Source organism: Labrus bergylta, chromosome 17 (assembly GCF_963930695.1).
Source record: "Labrus bergylta chromosome 17, fLabBer1.1, whole genome shotgun sequence".
In the NCBI taxonomy this organism is placed as follows: Eukaryota; Metazoa; Chordata; class Actinopteri; order Labriformes; family Labridae; genus Labrus; species Labrus bergylta.
In genome coordinates, this window is record NC_089211.1 from 18,133,026 (window position 1) to 18,152,766 (window position 19,741).

Here is a 19,741-nt window from a genome sequence, read left to right on the forward strand (position 1 = left end):
ATGGAGAAGACTTTAGACTACAGAAACACGTATCAGTGTGCTCTCATTATTATTATTATTATCTTTTTGGTTCACAGAGAACTACTAAAGAACAATTTAAGTAACAATGTTTACAAATAACTATTCTGACTTCTACGAACTGCTAGAAAATACAAAAAGAAATATCTCTGTCTTTACTCCCCACACCTCAGAAACACTGGTATACTGAAAAAGATCAATTCAACTTCAATGATTAAAAAAATATCTTCAGTAGTAATTTATCCCTTCCTAGCCTTGGCACTTGACATTAGAGACCCACCAGTGTATTAAGTAGGCAGATATTATTTGCAGATTTGAGCCCATCACAGATATAAAGGTTTTCCTCCTGGGGTTAAAAATTCAAATGTAATGATTCATGTAAAAATTCAAATGTAATTTTAGAACACATAATATAGAAAACAAGAATTAAAGGAATGTATCAACACAAAGTTCACCTGTGCTCTAACGTTATAATTGGCAATATTCTCAGCTCTGTTTGCGAAGCAAGTAGTGATTTCTAAGTAGCTTCTTAGTATGTTTGCAGATTTATAGAGGTGCAAATTCATGTAGAAAAAAAAAGTCCCATATTTAATTCAAGCTCATTTGGCTTCCAAATCAGCAGTTAATACATTTTCACCTCTTAAATCCAAATGGGTAACAGTCTCAAAATCCTTTATCTATTGAGTTCTACTAAAAGCTCTGAATATCACACGAGACCAAAGAGTACTCAGCCAGCCTGGACAATAAATAAACGGAATAAGAAATAAAAAGCTGTACAAGGGGATCATTAAATAACGCTCTATTTATTTAGTTTTAAAATAGTTTCTTTTTTTGTTCTACAGACATAATTTCAAGGAAGTCAAGGACTTGCAGAAGCAACAAAATAAACAACCTTTTTTTTTTTTAAATTTAAAATACTGACAGTAAAATAAAACAAAACAAACAAAAGAACAGAAGAGCGAGGCTAAATTACATGTGGTGAGGAAAATATCGGACATGAGGTTAAAAACGTGACCAGACATGCTATGTGCAACCATAGTTGAGCATCACTGCCCAAGTTTTCTACCAAACCTCTATCACTAAGGACATGAGTTTTACAAACAATTCATAAAAATCCTAAGGAACAAAAGCAAAATGGGTTTTGCAAGCAGGAGTGGTCTGGTAAAAGACATCACAGTGGTAGTTGAATGAAGTGGAGAAGACTGGCCAAAGCAAAAAACTAAAAATATAAGCCGTGTCATGAGTTTGAAACAGAATTCTTGTCCCCTCATGTAACAAAGACTGACTTCCAAATGAAAAGTATATTAAAATTGGGAAAGAAAATTAAAAAAAAAAAAAAAAAATCCATTTAGGCTTTGGTTTAGTTCCTTAGATTACATTTCCCTTCCCTTCTGTGACCAGCAGAAGTTAAATTATTGGACTCTACAATTGTCAAGCATCCTGTTGAAGACAGACAAGTTGGTATCGCATATGAAATTAAAGAAATGCTTCATTTTAAAACAGTGTTTGAAGTTAGATCACTGATTAACAAAAAATAAAATACCAGCATGACTGCAGTACTGTATGAATACAGAAATAAGAGCACAGAGAAGGGAGGAGGAAACAGGCCCTGAGGATCAGGGTCAAGAACAGTTCATACAGTAAAAGCTTTTTCTATAACTTCCCGACATCTTGACACAAACGCCACTCCGCGCTTACTCCTTTTCAGTGTGCTAAATTCAAATCTATTATTAAAATATTTACTGTTGAGATAGCAAAACCCACTGCTCTGCAAGGTAAAAGAATACGCTTTAGAAGATTCTAAAAGAAAGTAGTGCACATTTCAAGGCATTCAGGCCATCTTGATTTGCAGTATTCAGTGGAAAATACCTTTTTTCAGTTGTTTTAAAAAGGGGTCCCCAGAGGATTAAAGGTGTTTGCATCCACTCAGGATACGCATGCAAACAATTAGTGCACCCAGTCATACATTCACTGGTAACTACTACCCACGGGACTCTCGCAGACTCTGTTGATTCCAACATAAAAATACATGTTAAAACAACTGGATTGAAACATATTGCCAACATCACCATGTTCAAATACAGAAGTGCTGTCTTGAAAATGAGTCTTATTTTGTAGTGTGTTCCCATCAGAGTTTGGATTAAACCAGCAGTTTGTTTTCACAACTAGGAAAACTTCTAGCAAATGACCCCCACAAAAACAGAAAATTGTTGTTTTTTTACACTGCATTTTTTATGGATTAAACAAAGGAGATATCAGCAAGTTAATAGGTGAGCTCAAGAGGTTCTGCTGGGTACATTTTGTTGCTTTTGAATAGAGCATGGCTAGCTGTCTCCCTCCTCTTCTAGCCTGGAGCCTTGTATTGAATTGAGAGATATAGAACTGGTTCATAGTCCAACTCTTCACAATGAAAACAACTAAGCACTTTTCCCCTATTGTCAAACTATTTCTTTAAGATGAACCGAAGACTTTCCTGACGAAACAGATCACAGGCTGTACCTATGCAGAGAGCAATATAGAAGAGCAAAGCTTTAAACCTAGACTGACCTACGTGTGAAACCAGTGGTGAGACTTCTGAAATAAAATTGACCGTAGATGTGTACAAAGCAATCTCTGTAATCAACCTACTGTCTCCTGTACAACAAAAATTGTACCAGCTGCCATTTTGTATCAAATGCAGGGGAATACGAATTAAATTTGAAATCAAGTCTGAAAATATGCCTTTTGGAGTCTGTGGTGGAGAAGGTCCACAGCCACGACATTATACTGACATGCTCTCAAGCAGCAACTTGAAGTTTTCACCATAGAGCTTGCAACACAGAACAACAAATGCCTGCTCACATCCATTTTTAAGGGGTAAATGAGGTATTAAATGAAAAATATTGCTATCATTAACAGATAAATCACTGTTACATACTTTTCCACCTGCACTTGAAGTGATGTGCCATTTAATTAAAACTAAATCCAAGCTAAGATCAGGTAATCATGTCAGTAGAATGGCTCTGATACACATACACAAAAAAAAAAAAAGGAGCCCTGGAGCAGGAGTCCATGAGCGATTACAGGCGAGGCTGCGACAGTCGTAACATGGAGGCAAGGCAAGAGGGATGAGGAGGACCGAGAGGAAGAAACAAGGAGTCTTCAGTGTACAACTTGTTTAAAGTAGGTATTTGTGTCCTGCATCCTCATCCAGTGTGAGGTCCACCACCTCAGGAGGAGACACCCAGTTGGGCTGAGGGGAAACAGTAGTCCAGAGTTGGGCTTGATTTGTGCTGTTTAACTGCTCCACTGAGTTGTCTTTCCAAGAGGAGAGACTCTTTATCACACCTCCGCATGGATGAGCACATCTACATTTAGAAACAAATTCATAAAGAAAGCAGACAGTTTTTCGTTATACCGGAGGAGACGTTTCACTTTTAATAAAAGTTATATTTTTGAAAGTCCCCCTAAAGAAAGTGTTTACCGTGCTTTCTCCTGCACTCCGACAATTTCCACTTCACTGTCAGAGGAAGCGATGTTAATCTGGCCCTTGTTGTGTATGGAACCCTCCTTGTGCGACAGCTCTGCCTCCACGTGGCCTGAAACAAATCAAAAGAGGAACAGTCACACATTGTGAGGGGCCAGTAGAGAGCTTCAGGCCTCGCTGACACATAAAGACTGCAGCTGCCTTGACAAGGAAAAGAAGAAAACAATGATGAATCTGACACTTAGCCTAGCAGACATGGCAGGGAGTGACACACTGGACAAAACATAACATTATGGACTTTAAATTCGAGTTTTGACACTGCAAGCTAGTCAGTCAGAAAGGTCAATTTGTTGTTTTGAAAGAAGAAAGGCGGAATAAGACTTTTTCATAGCACCAAGCCAGTAGCAAGAAGAAGGCTTCAGAAAGGCGTCTTGCTGAGATTATTAAGACCGTCTCCCCACATAGCACGTTGCTTATTGGTGACACCAATGCCTCTAACTGTTCTGTCTTCACTGAGAGGAAATGATCAGTTTGGATTTACCGGGTTTGTAACTGACCTGAGATAGAGCTCAGAGCTCTTATACACCCAGAGTGAGCTGCCATATCCTGGCCTCTGTGTGTTTTTAGCTCATGCTTTATCACCGTGGGCCGGATTGTCTCCACACTCATACTCTCCTGGTTAGAATCAGTGTCTGAAATATCATAGTGACCCACTACTGGAGGCCCGTCTGCAGGAAACAAAGAAAACACTTTATTATTCAAATCATGCCTGGGAGGAGTAGGACTGTTTGAATCCATAGCCCAGCTAGCTGCAGCTTCTATATGAAAAAGAACATGGAAACATACCCTATTGCCCCAGATATACACCAACAGTTTGGCTCATCCATTCAGCAATAAAACATGAACAGTTGAAGAAACATTTAGGATGCTTAACTAGTGAGTCTTTTCTAATATTAGAGTGTTTGTATCAATAAACTTTGTGCAACAGTTTTTTTTTCTCTCCATTTATTGCTTTTAAAATAACAGCCATTCACATAAAAACTACACTAGAATACAATCATTACAAAACACTTCAAAATTATCTTAATCTGTGAAATAAATTTTGTCAGATAAGTAAAAAGGCCAAAACAACAGAAGTGGAAGAGCTGAAACATGTATCTTTCTTCTACCCTGTAAAAGGAGTCCCTGGGAGAGATATACACTAACACAGCTACCCAGACGTGTCTTTGGGTATGTGTGTGTATACTGTGTTGTTTGAGAGAGAGGGTTGGTCTGGACAGCATGTACTATAACAGAACGCTGCCTATGAATAGCTGGTTGGGCTGGAATAGGAAGGTACCAGGGTTACCAGAGAAAGGGATTTAAAGGCCATGTATTAAGAGATCGAAAAGGACTCATGTAAACCAGGATAGTTCTTTGGTAAACAATTGACTGTCCTTAGTGTTATTTCTAATGCACACAGCGTGTGATTGTGAGGGCTCACTTTAACATGTCGACAGAACAGTTGATTCAAAATTAAAGTTTAATGGCAAAGATGAAGCATTGGTGTTTGTCACTTGGCAAGGCATTTCTGCATGTCGCATCTCCGCTGATGCCAGTTGGCCAGTGAGCAAAGTAATTATAAGGGCTGTACCCCACTCAGAATTTAGTCAGTCGAATCTGATTTGGCTGGTAAAAATGTTTGACTATTTATCCTTTTTATTGTGATGCGCCACACCAACCTTGTGTATAAGCCTAGATGAGACTCATGTTTTACCTGTAAGAGGCATCTTTCTCTTACATTTAAAGATTTCCAGAAGACTACCTTTCCAGTGCTGAAAGTCCATCCCTGATGTAGACCATCTTTAATATTTGTGATGTATATTGTTAACAATGACCACACCACTGGAACAATCATTGAATATGTTTGCAAGCTTCTCAGCTTGGAATTGTAGAGTGAAAGTTCTTTACTAAATATTTACACCTTTTTTAATTACCAGGTGTGTTTAGATAATTTACCTGCACTTTAAGAACTACAACGATTTTCTGAAATGTACAGGCCGTCGTGCTGTTTTTTTTTTTTTTTTTACTTTTCAGTGAAATATGGTAGTGATTCAGTGATCCAACTGACAAATCAAGAGTCAACCTGAGTCTTCTTGACTTATGATTATAGTCATCGACTTTTAGGGGGCAGCCCTAGTATTTAAGCAGAATCAAACAAAAACAAATTATTAGAACAACTTGAAACAAGACAGAAGGCCAAAAAAGGCAATTAAACAGATCAAATGTCCTGTCAGTCACCATGTATCAGCATAAGCAAAGGTACACCTTGCACACATGCTGCTGATGAAACTAATTTGGCCTTGTACATTCTATATACTAATATAATCACATGCAAACAGGTGGGGGAACTTCCAGCCTTCAGTTGTGTAAAACTGACAGTCATAGGGCTACATATACACATACTGAAAATGTAACACTTCTTTTTTCAACATCCTTACACGATATGAAATATATTTATGGTATTTCATATCAGAAACATGATTAGGCCAATGAATCCTTCATTATGTCTGGATGTTGTTAGCGGTGTAGTGAGACTAGCCATCCACATCAGTAAAACTAGTTTGAGGAAGGGGTTGAGAAGGAGTGTTTCCACCTCAAAGACCATAGGATCTGAACCAGAGAAGGCCACATGATCACTCAGATCAGTCAGGTTTAGGAAGTCAGTAAACATTGCCATGCACCATACCACAGCTGTTATCACCGCGGTGTATTTGTTAGTTTGATGCCTGGGTTTTTCAGTTTAAAGTCAAGCTGCAGACACAGGCCAAGCCGGCAGACCAGTGAATATAGTAGTAACGAAATAAAGTAGTAACGAATATTATATGAGTAAAAATTGGAGGTTCTGAACATTGGAGCTGATAGCCACAACATAGGAACCCATGCCATATCTGAAATCCATAATCTATACGCTACTACAAATAACCATTAGGAGTCACTTCTCCCTCACTAGTTTCTTGTTACTGCACAAACGCAGCGATAGCAGCAAATGTAACAGAAAGGCAAACATTAAAAAACATATCTAAATATTTTCAAATCAAGACATTTAGTGGTAAGCATTTTGTCTTTATATTTATAGGCAAATCTATGTTTAAAATGTTTTGATGTTAGTAAAGCTATGCCACCAAAATAAAGGTTGCCAACATTTTTTAAGTCCTGAACCACTTTTAAGCAAAGTGCAAACATAGTTCAGGAAAATGAAGGGCTATGTAGATAGTGAAACCTAATTTTTTAAAGAAATAGTATGAGGAATACTATGATGCTCTATTTATCATTCCCAGCATGACGTCAGAATGACAAGGCACATGCTATTAAGCAGCAGCACCCCACTTTATCACTGTCGTGATGGCTGCCAGGTGTTGTAAAGCACAGTCTATGTGAATGACGTAATCAGCTTCTCAGTGTTTGTGTGTGTATGTGTGCACAGCTGCTCCATAAAAACCTAACAAGCCATACATTAAGCAGTAGAATAAGAGCCCTGACTCAAGAGTCTATAGAGATTTGGCCTGTGTCCGTGTCACAGATTCAGCAGAAATCAAACAGGTGAGTTGAATTATTCAGAGAGTCTCACAGTGATTCAGTGTCAGCAGATGCACCAAGTCTCAAGTCTGCAGAGAGTCCAGATCAAATGAGCAGCTCCGGCCCAGCTGCTGGTTAGGGTGTATTTGCTTAGTGACCTCACAACAATTATCTATAATACCCTTTTCCATGATCTCTACAACTAGTTCTACACTTGGTAAGATTAAAGTCCAAAACAGCGAGGAGTGGTGTAGATGTAATCTAAACATTCAGGAGACCGGGGTCTGGAACACCTAGATTTCCATTCTGAGTGGTCACTTCAGGTAGAATGTTGTTGTTTATGGGAGTGGGGGTGAGAGTGTTATTCTCTCGTGCCAACATGTAGGCAGCCATAGTCTCTGCAGACTCCGATGATGGCAAATAGGAACTGGGTGGGGATGGGCGTCCACCCTGCTGCTGACCCTCATGGGCGTCACTTGAACGTTTGGATGAGTCGTCGGAGTCAAGATGTGCAAGCTTTTCCATCCAGATGCGGAAGCGCTCCTCAGTCTGGCGCTGCATCACAGCAAAGCGCGTCATGGCCTCCTCCAGGACACTGCCGATGCCGTTTCTGTCCCACGTACCGCTGTCCAGCAGCCCATGAATCTGGGCGCCCACTCTGGATCTCTCCGATGCACGTCTGAAGCCAGCTTTAAAGACATTGAGGCCAAGCCATAAGAAAATACAGTAGCACGTTCATGCTTTGGAGTTGGACTTTTGCATTAAAGAGAAAATGAGTTTGTTTTTGGTTACGTGCAGATCGACTGTTTACATGCTGATGGACTACATCATGCAGCTGTAGTACTCATATCTGTGTGCACGATGTAAAAATGGTTGAAAACATTTCATGTGGTACAGAGCCCTAAAGAAGAAAATTGGATGTTTCTGGTAGCTGAGTGATTGTGGTTAGGAAAATGTGTAACTTGAGGCTCAAGGAGGTGAATATACCCGTATGTGGCAAAAAACATATATACTATGATAAATGGCTACAGATACGTCTTACTCTGTCTACTGCAACTTCAAAAATCTTGCAGCGGTTTTAGTTTAAGCCAAAAGAATGCACCTTGTATAAGACCTTTATAGTGCACCTGAACAAAAAAAATGCTAGAAAAACAAGTAGCACTCTCAAAACAAACTTAATTATCAAAAAAAACCACAAACAATATAAATATCTTAATTAATACTGCCTACTAGAACCAATGTAACTTCTTTTCATGATATTCAAACACAGTGCAAGAGATCTGTTAAGAATTAAAAAGTAATTTATCCAACAGCAGAAGCAGACATCCCCTCTTTTAGTTACAAATTGCTAGTCACAACTTATGGAGAACTCAACTCACACAAGAGATCAGGAAAGACACGATTAACTTAGTGAAAAAAGGAGGGCCGTTGTGCCAACAATACTATTTATGTTTGTTCTTCTGTAGAGACACCATGTGCCAGAATTTAGTTTGCAGCTATGTTTGGTCAAAGCTGTATGCAACAATCCAGTAGGTTCTAGTCGAGACACAGAGCTATCAGATTCCTCAAAGGGTGCTGCGTAACTCATTATAGAAAATACAACCACCTGTGTTAAGTTTTCTAAAATCTTCCTCGCCTCCTGTGTGGGCAGAGTGAAGTGTATGATAGTCCTAAAGAATATTCAAAAGCTGCAGGCAAAGAAAGAAAAGCGGAATACACTTAATGAGTCTTGCAGCTTCTGCCAGCACACACCATTGTCTATTTAGAGAAAAATGTCAGAGGATATAACTGGCTCACTTGTTGAACCGAGAAAACATAACTCAGGTTAGATTACCAGAACTTGGTTTATCTGTCGTTCAATGAGTTGAAGAATGTCCACTAGAGCTCCACAGCATGCAGACAATGGGATAAAGTTCTAACAAATCAAATATTGTTTTACTACAAGTGACAGGATATAGACTCCTCTAAAATGAAGAGTTAAAAAATCTAGAGACAGGGTGAATGAGGACAGATGATGAGTGAGAAAAAAAACACAAAAAGGTCACTGATAAAACAAACACAAAGAAGGACTTTTTCTAATTGATTATTACAAAAAGGGTTTGTAAAGCTCTGTCATGTGGTCCTTTTGCTTTTAAATTTAAAGAAAAGCCATTTTTAAACAAAGTCATTTTGATTGTCACACACTAAATGTTTTTTCTATTATCAGATACTTAACATGGGATAACCAAAGTTGTTTTTACTGTAACCCTGGACAGTAGCATTGATACTTTTCTAAAAGCATGTGCAAAAAACATTGGATGTTACCTGAAATATCTGTCTTGATTGTCTTGCTGCCTCCTGAAGTGTCATCATCGTCATCCTCAGAAGAGCTAGTGCTGGAGTCACATGTGAGCTCGCTGTCACTTGTACTGCTGTCCTGCAGCAGGTTATACTTCTTCCGCGCTGCTGCTTCTCGTTTTTGCCTCAGCAAACGCATCCGCTCCTTGTGTTTCTGGCTCCGGTGACCTTTCACTTTTCCCAGCTTGCCGTTGGTTTGTTTTTCCTGACCTCCCGCGGCAGCTGTGGTGGGCTGGCAGCGGTTTTTCTTTGCGGCCATTGCATTAGGGGGCATCTCACTCTCCGAGCGTGATCGCCGGGACTTCCTCCCCCCTGTAGACGTGGCAGACGCTTGCCTTCCTGCTGCCTGCCCTGGATCATTTGACGCCTCCATGTTGGCATCTTCTCCTGCAGGAGGAGCGGCACCTTCTTCCCCTGAGGAGAGCGTGTCTGAGTCAGCTAGGTGGCCGCTGGATGAGGGGGATAGCATGCAGGGATTTGAGGAGTCACTCTCATAGATATGACGTGATACAGGCTTGTCACTCCCTGTGGAGGCAGTCTGGGACTCTGGCGAGTCTCTGCGGAGTTCCTTCATCAGGCATGGCATGGAGAGGAGACTCTGCTCACCCTCTGTATTCAAGGGGCTGTCTCCCTCCTTTTCCCTTGGCGGTGAGCTGGTACTGGTGGTGGTCTCTGTTTTCAGGTGCTCGTCCTGCTCTCCCTGAACAGAAGCTGTGGCTGATTGTGCTTCATCAAGGCACTCTAGTGGGCACTCGGCATCAACAAATTCCTCTGCCTTTTCTGAATCAGCCATCTTCATGCTAGTTGAGCCCAGAGCCCAAAGGTCCAACAAACATGGACCAATGTGCCTGGACAGGAGCTTACCTAGAAGAAGACAAGACAAATCACTACTATCAATTTACAGTGTAAAACTGGAAAGCTTGAGAAAGCCATTTAACCTCTGGGGCATATTGACACAAGGCAATTTCATAACAATAAGATTCGTTTTTAAATTTGGCTGCCCTTCTGAGATTTGAACTTTAAATGCAATGTGAGTTAGTATCAAATATAAGGCGGTTACAATGGCTTAATGTACTTGGCGAAGATTATAAAATATAGCCCTAAACATTCATAAACGTTATTCTCTTAATCCTCCAATATTGAGTTATGCTCTTAAGATAAAACATAAGATCTCTGCAAACACTACACCAGTGGCATCCTCATGCTACCTCTCCCTCCTTCTTAACCTTGCATAAAAACACTGACTAGAAAACGTATTTTCGGCTTATTTTAGGAAAATTAGTGTTTAAATTATAGAGCATTTATTCGTGGACTAAACACTTTTGAGTTGGTTGCAACTTCAGCTAGCCGGGGCTAAAGCAGGCTCGTACTCAAGACACTACTTTTAGCTGCGTAGTAGCGCTAACCTCGTTCATAACCTCACACTCTGCAAGAAAAAAAAAAAAAAACTTGGCGAGAAGAAGACGACAAGTTAAAAAAAAACGTTCACGTTGCAGGGCAGCTGCCTCGCAGGATCCTAAAAATGGAAATGGTATCCAGCCACCCAGAGGCGTAACAAGCAGGCTAATGTCAGAAGCTAGCTATCGGCTCGCGTTATCTCTGTTATAACGATAGCTAACTTAGCATTCAAAACGGCTGCGTTAGTTTCAACTTACCAAGGCGTCAGTTATATGTCTCTTTTCCCCACCGTCAGACTTTTCGACATCTTCAAAAATGTGCAGTCTTACTGAGTAACGATGCATAAACAACGCGCTGATAAATACACTTCACTTCTTTAAAACTTGAACGGTGTTTTTTTTTGGCGCAGTGTTGCTCGCACCTTTTCCCCGAGCCCTGTTAGCCCTTTAGCAAGCTAGCTATGTATTTATTTTAAAATGTCTCCATCAGCCGTCCGTCTCTCACAAAAGCTGCATGCGCCACTTCCGGTCTGTTCTTAGCCGGTCTAGCGCCCCCGGTGGTTCAACGTTAATACTACAGCATGAAGATACAGGGCAAATGTAGAGGTTGGGTTACCTGTATCCCCAACATTATAAATATATTACTTTATTATTCTTTTTCTTAATAGCTCGATTGGAGTATTTTTTTTGGATTGTCCGTTTAGTTTATTTTTTATTGGATTTTGCATTTGTTAATGGTGAAGAATGGGGGCTAGGACTTGACAAGCCTAGGCTTCTTCCTATCCCTTTTCAAACGAGTCAAATGTGTATTATATTGAAATTGGCTTTTTTTTTTTAATTTTTATTTTATACAGATTTTTTTTTCCATTTGTTTATTCATTTTCATTTTCATATATTTTTTTAATCGTTCGTAATAAAGACATAAAGAAATTATCAATACAGGACTGTATAAGGCAAGAGGGCTGTTTGTAATGGAAAGTAGGCTAACTAAGTATACCGGTATGTAATCAACTACTTTGAAAGGGACAGAGTTCTAAGTTTGTTTCATCTAAATTATCTGACAGCTGTCACACATCGTTGATATGGATAAATAAATAGTTTGTACCGTATCAGCAATTCATTCTATAGGCCTATAGATTATTTTTTAAATCTATTTTTTAGTATCTTTTTTTTTGTACATTCTTAATTTTTCTTTTTTTTTTTTAATTTAAATTGTACTGTGTTCAATTTCTGTCTGCAATCTTTGCTCTTTGTTGCTGTAGCAATGTAAATTTCCCCATTGTGGGATAAATAAAGGATTATCTTATCTTATTTTATCTTATCTTACAATCCCATTCTTTGTTCGACAGTTCTAAGAATAGTTGAAATGAGCTGTGTCTTGAAAACAAATAACACTAAAATATGTTTATAAATCAGTAATAACAGTAATAGCATAATATGCTGTAGGCCTACAGTAACAGGCTATTTTCATGCTTTTATCAGTATGTATTGCTTCAATACTCCTGTACTATCATTTGAATAAAACTCTGAATGCTGGAATCTTATGTATATTGAAGTATTTTTTTTTGTTATTATTATATTTTACTTAGGAGAATACAAATGTAGTACTGGAACTACAATATAAAATGATAAGATTAACCTGCTTGTGGCAATAATGAGTTGTTTTTTTTTAAATAAATAGGTTGATTAATAACAAATTAATTTCTATAAAGTTCCATAAGCTTGAGAGTTACTGAATGTCTCAAAACGAAATTGTGTTGCCCTTCTTTAGGACTACACGATCAAGGGAACTTCTAATTGCAATGAATGAGTGAGAAGTTAATTAAAGTTTTGAAGTTACTACATTTTTCTTAAACATTGATACAACTCATCTACATTCTGCACCTTTTTTAAGACAATGTTCCCCTTTTTCCGTTTTCATTTTATTTAAAGTAAAAACCCAAAATTTGGTTGGAATAGGGTTTATTTACATAGACTGTAAACATTTAGTGACACTGCTTTGGTTCCCTGGATATTTATTGCGTTGGATATATGTTGTGTCATTCCTGCATATTTTTTTTATTTTTATTTTTTTAAGTGTCACAATTGATGAGCCCAATGAAATATATAGTATGTCAGCATAGTTGTCACTGAAAACACAATATGTTAAAAAAAAAAAAAAATCATTACGAATTCAAATGAATTAAAAAAAAAAGGAAAAACAAGATACGCTTATTTTGAAGTGCTTCCGGGTCACTGTGACCTTTCTGCATATCGTCGCTGTGTCCGCCATCCTTCCCTCTGTGCTCTGCAAGCCCGGACACACTCACAAGGATACCAACATGCTGTCAGTTCGCGTCGCTGCGGCTCTTGCCCGCAGTCTGCCTCGACGGGCTGGATTTGTAAGCTTCTCTTTTCGTCATGTAACATTTTGTTGTTGACTTTTTTCCTTAAAGTCCTTGTTGAAAAGAAAGAAAACCACGGCGGTACTGTGCGTGTGCACGTCTTTGCATCGTAGGACACTGGGCCCTTCACATGGCTACTTTCCTCTGATAACATTTACAGCTGAGCTGACAGATAGGGGACAAGCCGCCCACTTACTCTTTCAGACATTACCAAATGTCTGGACGATTAAATGAATCCATGCACTCTTTATTGTGTTGTTCATGCATTGTCAATGACTAAGCTGTCGTTTAAGAACGACGCTGGTGATTGACATTGAAGGTCAGATTTCTCCCACATTACATGTCACCTTTACCTCTAAAATGGATTTTCAAGGCTTAACATGCTAATTATGTGCATGTATAAATGATGACAGAGTTAGAATATTTATGAAGTGTTGTAAATAGTAACTGTTTTTGTCTGCAGACTCAATGAACTTCCCTTTATTTTTTAATGAACACCTAAACATATATTTTAAGATGATAATTTACTGTCATTTATTAACTCTACAATTGAGATGGTCTCAGTTTGCATCGCTTATGTTCTAATATTTCATCCAAGAAAGTATGATGTGACTTGCCATTGTATGTTCTAGTAACTTGTCTAACTTTCTACTACTCTTACTTTAAATCTTCTATGCATTATTATGTAGTAATGTTTGTGATGAAAACACCTCTCCAATATTATGAAGAAAAAAACCCACTGCTGCACACTATCACCTCATTAACCACACGTCCTTCATGAGATGTTGGACTGTTTAATTTAATTTGTTTTAACCTGGTGTGCTTAAAACAATTGCAACATATTCTTTTTTTTTTTTTTTGTGTGGATTTATTTTGCCGCAATGAAACTGATTTCTGTAATTGTTCCCGTTGTCTTAAAGGTGTCAAAGAATGTTGCAGCAGCTTGTGTAGGAGCCAAGAATCTGCACACCACCCGGCCATGGCTGCAGAAAACAGGTCTGTGTGGTGAAATGGTTATGTCGTCGTGCGAGGTTTCCAAACTTGTTTATTAGTGGACATTTTATTAATTATCCAATTGAATGCGTTAAAGGCACAGCCGAGGTGTCGTCTATTCTGGAGGAAAAGATCATGGGAGCAGACACCGCTGCTGACCTGGAGGAGACTGGTCGTGTGCTGTCTATTGGTGATGGTATTGCCAGAGTGTACGGTCTGAGGAACGTCCAAGCCGAGGAGATGGTGGAGTTCTCCTCTGGCCTGAAGGTAGTCGGATGACTCATTTCTACAGCTTGGTGCAGCTCTTCTTGACCATACTCAAGTTTCGTGTAACTGTTCTTTTTTTTAGTTTTCCATTGGAAAATGTTCTGAATAGTATCTGGTATTTTTTAGGTATCACCCCATATGAAGTTTAAAAAGAGTTATGTTTCAAACACTTAAGACGACTGATTGGTCAGAGTGCTTCACCACTTGACAGATCGTGCCCTCCACTCAGAGCTTTGGTCAGTCTGTCATTGCAGATAGACAACTATGTGACGTACAGATTCACAGCAAACACATTAACTTTACAAATGTTGCTTAAGCTCTATAAGTGTTCTATGTTATCCAAAGTTTGTGCCTGTATTTACTTTAACAAAAACAACTATTTACTACAACAGTAAGCAGGTACATAAGCAGTGGAAACAAAAGAAGGAAAGAAAGGAAAAAGTAGCTGTAAACTAGAACCCAACTTTTGCTGCATGGTGATGTGAAAATGGACACTGACCCTTTAAAAAAAATGGTTAATGCTACTGCTTACATGTTTGAGGAAAAAAATATTCCAACACTAGTGATTGTATTTAATTAACCTGCCTCTAAATAAATCGTAGTCAAATGAAATACTGCAAAACTCTCTATCTCCTGACCCCTTTATTAAAGCAGGACAGAGCCATTGCAACTTACTGTCTCCTAAAAGTAATTTACTGCTTCTACTATGTAGTGGCCATTTGTAAATGTATTTTTTTTAAGTCTTTGCTAGAAGAAGAAATGTGTCTGCTTATTTTATTTTTAGTTTGATGCTTTCTAAAAGGATGCAGTACAGAATACTCAAGTTGATTTAAATGTAGGCTTGGTGATTATAAGTAAACAGGTGGCTTCTGTGTCATGAGTACTTTGTAAACTTGAGGGGGAAATGGTCGTCATCCTTGTTTCCGTTTCTCTTCACCAGGGCATGTCTCTGAACTTGGAGCCTGACAACGTCGGTGTTGTGGTGTTCGGTAACGACAAGCTGATCAAGGAAGGTGACATTGTCAAGAGAACGGGTGCCATCGTGGACGTTCCCGTCGGTGAAGAGCTTCTGGGCCGGGTAGTCGATGCTCTGGGAAACGCTATCGATGGAAAGGTATATGATAAATAAATGTAATCGTAAACTGTTTTTGTTGTTGCGGAAGTCCTGCCTGCCTTAAATGCAACACAAAGTGTTTTACAAAAAATAATCCTGATATTTACAATCGAACAGTTTGTTTTTGAAGGGTTGACCTTCTAAGAGTCTCCTACAGGCAAACTATTGAACAGTCTTGGCTATTAAGTAATTAAGTATTTCATAGAGTTGGCCTTGAGGTATTGATTGTAATGTAATGCGGAAGGGGGTTTTACAGTCTTGTGCTTTTTTAATTGAATATCTTATTAGCCAAATGCTTAATAGAACTCCTGTTCTCTTTGATCCCTCACAGGGCCCTCTCGGCTCCCAGATCCGCAGGCGTGTGGGTCTGAAGGCCCCTGGCATCATCCCCCGCATCTCTGTGAGGGAGCCGATGCAGACCGGCATCAAAGCCGTGGACAGCTTGGTCCCCATTGGTCGTGGGCAGCGAGAGCTCATCATCGGGGACAGACAGACTGGGTGAGGGAACTCTGCTCAAAGTGAATAGTTGAACACAGTGGCATTTGATGTTATTCCTGGTGCCTTTGAAAAGCTGTTACTGCAGTTAGAGTGCAAAAACTGACAAGGGGTAGGATGAATAATAAATATTGCATGAAACCATGATAACTGCTAAAGTATGATATCAATGTTTTATATGCGTTTTTAGTTATTGTAGTTGTTTTAAACATTCTGATTGATGATTTGAAGCCTGGGGGGGAAAAAAGTCACCCATAGAAAGTAACCCTCAAAAGCGATGCAGTAAATGTTTTCATGAATTAAACTGGAGATCATTTGGCTCTAAAGCATAACATTGACATCAGCTGGATCTGTTTGTAAGTCTTTGAATTTGTCATTCAGCAAAACCGCCATCGCCATCGACACAATCATCAACCAGAAGCGCTTCAACGAAGGCACTGAGGAGAAGAAGAAGCTGTACTGCATCTATGTCGCCATCGGCCAGAAGAGATCCACCGTGGCTCAGCTGGTGAAGAGGCTGACCGACGCCGATGCCATGAAGTACACCATCGTGGTCTCTGCCACCGCCTCCGACGCTGCTCCGCTGCAGTACCTGGCGCCGTACTCCGGCTGCTCCATGGGAGAATACTTCAGAGACAACGGCAAGCACGCCCTCATCATCTACGACGATCTCTCCAAACAGGTCATTTTTGAATCATTTCATTGTTGGAGGAGAATTACACTAACAAACAATATAAATGCTGTAAATAATTTTAATAGGGCTCCCCTAAGAGTCATTAGACGAGAGGAATGACAAAACTTCATTTTGCCTGTCTTTTACTTACTTACTCTAGTACTTTTTTTAAGCCAGGGATGGTCTTAGCAACTTATTTCCCCCCCTCGATTAAACGTAAATTAAAATTAGCCATTTTTCCTCTTAGCAGGTTAACTTCCACATGCCTGTACTAGATGTGGTTACACTTTGCTCTGGTTGTCTTGTTATATGCCAGTTTTCTTGTGCTGCTCCTACGAGATACCATACAGGCAGTAGAGTGGGGAGAGCTGGCCCATTAACCGGAGCTACAGCCCCCACTGGTGGCAGGTGGCTGTGTTACAGCTTAGACACAACATATAAACTGCACAGCAGGCCAAGATCATTAAAAAAATCAATTGATAGTTATACCCACCAGTTATTCTGGTGCCAACTAAGAGGGTGACAGCGTTTAATGACTTATCACGCACATCCATATTTTAAGCTACATTGTTGATGGGGGGAAAAAATGATTTGATGTCTGTTTTTAGGTGCTCAACTTGTTTTTGATGCAGTACTTCTTAGGTGTTCATCTTTCACAAGGTATTTGAGAGCCAAACCATCTGCAGAGGTTTCTCACTCTCCAAACAAACAGACGGGCTAATTAAAACAGGTCAAAACACTGAATTAAGTCGTTCAGATCTGTTGTTTATCAACTCATTGTTCTCCAAGGGGCTTTGGCATGTGCTGTAGGGATAGCTGTGGTTAGAATTAGCTCAGCAGCTAAATGGGGTCCTTTTACTGAGATAAAAGATGCTGCTGATGTGACTTGTGTAATGCTAAGAAAGTACTGTGCTTGTAATGTAATATAATACAGACAGGCTAAGCCAGTGCTTATGAAAGACTGTGAAACTTCTGATTAACCTGCGTCCTAAAGAAAAACATGTGACTGTTGAAGTCTGATTTTGAGTTTGTTTGCAGTGCTGAAAAATCAGGGAAGTGATTATGAAAACAGCCAAACCTGATCCAACCAACACAAGTCTGAGTTTATTACAGTGTAATTTTTTGTATTACACTAAGTTTGCAGTTCAAGCCAAAGCTCGTTTTCTCCCCACACAGGCTGTCGCCTACCGTCAGATGTCCCTGCTGCTCCGTCGTCCTCCCGGCCGTGAAGCTTACCCAGGAGATGTCTTCTACTTGCATTCCCGTCTGCTGGAGAGAGCTGCCAAGATGAACGACAACTTTGGCGGCGGCTCCCTCACAGCTCTCCCCGTTATCGAGACGCAGGCGGGAGACGTGTCAGCCTACATTCCCACCAACGTTATCTCCATCACAGACGGACAGGTGGGAGAAGGTGATTTCCTTTATTTCAAATCAACATCCTAAGCACGTCACTAAGTCCTCTTTTTTGTCAAACAGATCTTCTTGGAGACTGAGCTCTTCTACAAAGGTATCCGTCCAGCCATCAACGTGGGTCTGTCTGTGTCACGTGTCGGATCTGCTGCCCAGACCAAGGCCATGAAGCAGGTTAGCGTTCCACATAATCACCCATCACCCTCTCTTTTATCACTGTGAATGAACTTTGAATGAGACTTATTGACTCGTGTGCATCACCAGGTCGCTGGTACCATGAAGCTGGAGCTGGCTCAGTACCGTGAGGTGGCTGCCTTCGCTCAGTTCGGTTCAGATCTGGACGCTGCTACTCAGCAGCTGCTGAACCGCGGTGTTCGTCTCACTGAGCTCCTCAAACAGGGACAGTACTGTGAGTGTCTACAATTCTTCTTTTTAAAAACCTGTATCCACTCTGCAGTTTGTCTTGTGCATTGCTTGAATCTACACCTTCATCCTTTAGGTCCCATGGCCATTGAGGAACAGGTAACGGTGATCTACGCTGGTGTGAGGGGACACCTGGACAAAATGGAGCCAAGTAAGATCACGAAGTTCGAGAAGGCATTCCTGCAACACGTCCTGAGCCAGCACCAAGACCTGCTGGCAGCTATTAGGTGAGTCTAAAATTGAGTTTTTTTAAATCAATTTTTACATCATAACTAATATTGTTATTGTTGGTAGTATGTGTAAGGCTACACAAAGCTGTAGTAAACCCAGTATTGCATTGCATTATGCTGGCTTGACATACAAACAGGAAGCAGCAACAGTTGTTAGGTTTTTCAAAATAAATCTGTGTGAAGTGTAAGAAATGTACTTTTAAGTGCCCAACCATATTATTGCTTGATCATTGACATGGATCTGCGCAGTCAGTCCGGTATCCGATATGTAAATTACTTCAATATCAGAGCCGATAACGATATAAGATCAGTCCCATCTCTAGTCTAAAAGCCTCTGAGCAACAGCAGTTGGACTTATATTCTGTTTTTATGTGCTTTCAACAACCTCTTCTTGATTACAGGGCTGATGGCAAAATCTCGGAGGCGTCTGATGCTAAACTCAAGCAGATTGTGTTGACTTTCCTCTCCAGCTTTGAGTAAAGTAAAGCTATTTAGATGTGGTTGTTTTCATGTTTGCATAGTGCAGCGTCAGTCGAACTTTCTATGAACTGTAAAAGGAACTCAAATGGCACTTGATCTTAAATGTACAGATATCTCCTTACAGAGAATAAAGTAATGAAACAAATGTAATGTATTGCCTCTTGTGTGTGTGAACTGCTGTCATGACACTTTCTTTGGCAAATACAGTATACAACGATGGCCCAACACGCCATGATATAATTTGCAGTTCCAACAGATCACATACCTCGGTTAAATACCTCAGCAATCAATTCTGATAATATACTCCTTAGTTTCACTTTGAGGGTTGTAGTGATTGAGGGACCTGTTGTCATGTAATGTCTTTTTTGTAAACCTTTGGCCACACATGTCTCTAATATACCATCCTGGAGCAGCAGTGCTTCCTGCTTCTGGTTTTTATTTATAACTCCTTCTTCATATCCCACAGTGTGCAAAAAGTCTGGGTAACTGCTGTCCC

At 39.9% G+C, this 19,741-nt stretch overlaps 2 protein-coding genes across 4 annotated transcripts; one reads left to right on the forward strand and one right to left on the reverse strand.

Moving 5' to 3' along the window:
- Positions 1 to 802: 802 nt before the first annotated feature.
- Positions 803 to 11,338, reverse strand: ark2n (arkadia (rnf111) N-terminal like PKA signaling regulator 2n). 3 transcript variants are annotated; one of them, XM_020653348.3, is made up of 5 exons: positions 11,035 to 11,338; positions 9,347 to 10,243; positions 4,042 to 4,212; positions 3,482 to 3,596; positions 803 to 3,365 (listed from the first exon to the last, which is right to left on the reverse strand). In XM_020653348.3, the coding sequence occupies exons 2-5, from the start codon at positions 10,176 to 10,178 to the stop codon at positions 3,176 to 3,178; spliced, it is 1,308 nt and encodes a 435-aa protein (XP_020509004.1). In that variant the 5' UTR covers positions 10,179 to 10,243; positions 11,035 to 11,338; the 3' UTR covers positions 803 to 3,175. The 3 variants fall into 3 exon arrangements, with proteins under 3 accessions (XP_020509004.1, XP_020509006.1, XP_020509005.1); XM_020653350.3 differs by lacking the exon at positions 4,042 to 4,212 and having other exon boundaries at positions 11,035 to 11,328; XM_020653349.3 differs by lacking the exons at positions 803 to 3,365; positions 3,482 to 3,596; positions 4,042 to 4,212 and adding an exon at positions 4,221 to 7,731 and having other exon boundaries at positions 11,035 to 11,332.
- Positions 11,339 to 13,001: 1,663 nt separating this feature from the next.
- atp5fa1 (ATP synthase F1 subunit alpha) lies at positions 13,002 to 19,395 on the forward strand. The gene is made up of 11 exons (XM_020653363.3): positions 13,002 to 13,157; positions 14,081 to 14,156; positions 14,251 to 14,420; positions 15,361 to 15,534; positions 15,866 to 16,032; positions 16,411 to 16,711; positions 17,879 to 18,103; positions 18,179 to 18,286; positions 18,377 to 18,521; positions 18,612 to 18,762; positions 19,167 to 19,395. The coding sequence occupies exons 1-11, from the start codon at positions 13,098 to 13,100 to the stop codon at positions 19,243 to 19,245; spliced, it is 1,656 nt and encodes a 551-aa protein (XP_020509019.1). The 5' UTR covers positions 13,002 to 13,097; the 3' UTR covers positions 19,246 to 19,395.
- Positions 19,396 to 19,741: the final 346 nt, after the last annotated feature.

Excerpts from the sequence above, each read along its gene's own strand:
- ark2n (XM_020653348.3), bottom strand. The coding sequence starts at position 10,178 with ATGAAGATGGCTGATTCAGAAAAGGCAGAGGAATTTGTTGATGCCGAG. Across the intron at positions 4,213-9,346 it reads AATCAAGACAGATATTTCAG|ACGGGCCTCCAGTAGTGGGT; the intron begins GTAACATCCAAT and ends TGTTTCCTGCAG. Across the intron at positions 3,597-4,041 it reads AGCTCTGAGCTCTATCTCAG|GCCACGTGGAGGCAGAGCTG; the intron begins GTCAGTTACAAA and ends GATTTGTTTCAG.
- atp5fa1 (XM_020653363.3), top strand. The coding sequence starts at position 13,098 with ATGCTGTCAGTTCGCGTCGCTGCGGCTCTTGCCCGCAGTCTGCCTCGA. Across the intron at positions 14,421-15,360 it reads AGTTCTCCTCTGGCCTGAAG|GGCATGTCTCTGAACTTGGA; the intron begins GTAGTCGGATGA and ends TCTCTTCACCAG. Across the intron at positions 18,522-18,611 it reads CCTCAAACAGGGACAGTACT|GTCCCATGGCCATTGAGGAA; the intron begins GTGAGTGTCTAC and ends TTCATCCTTTAG.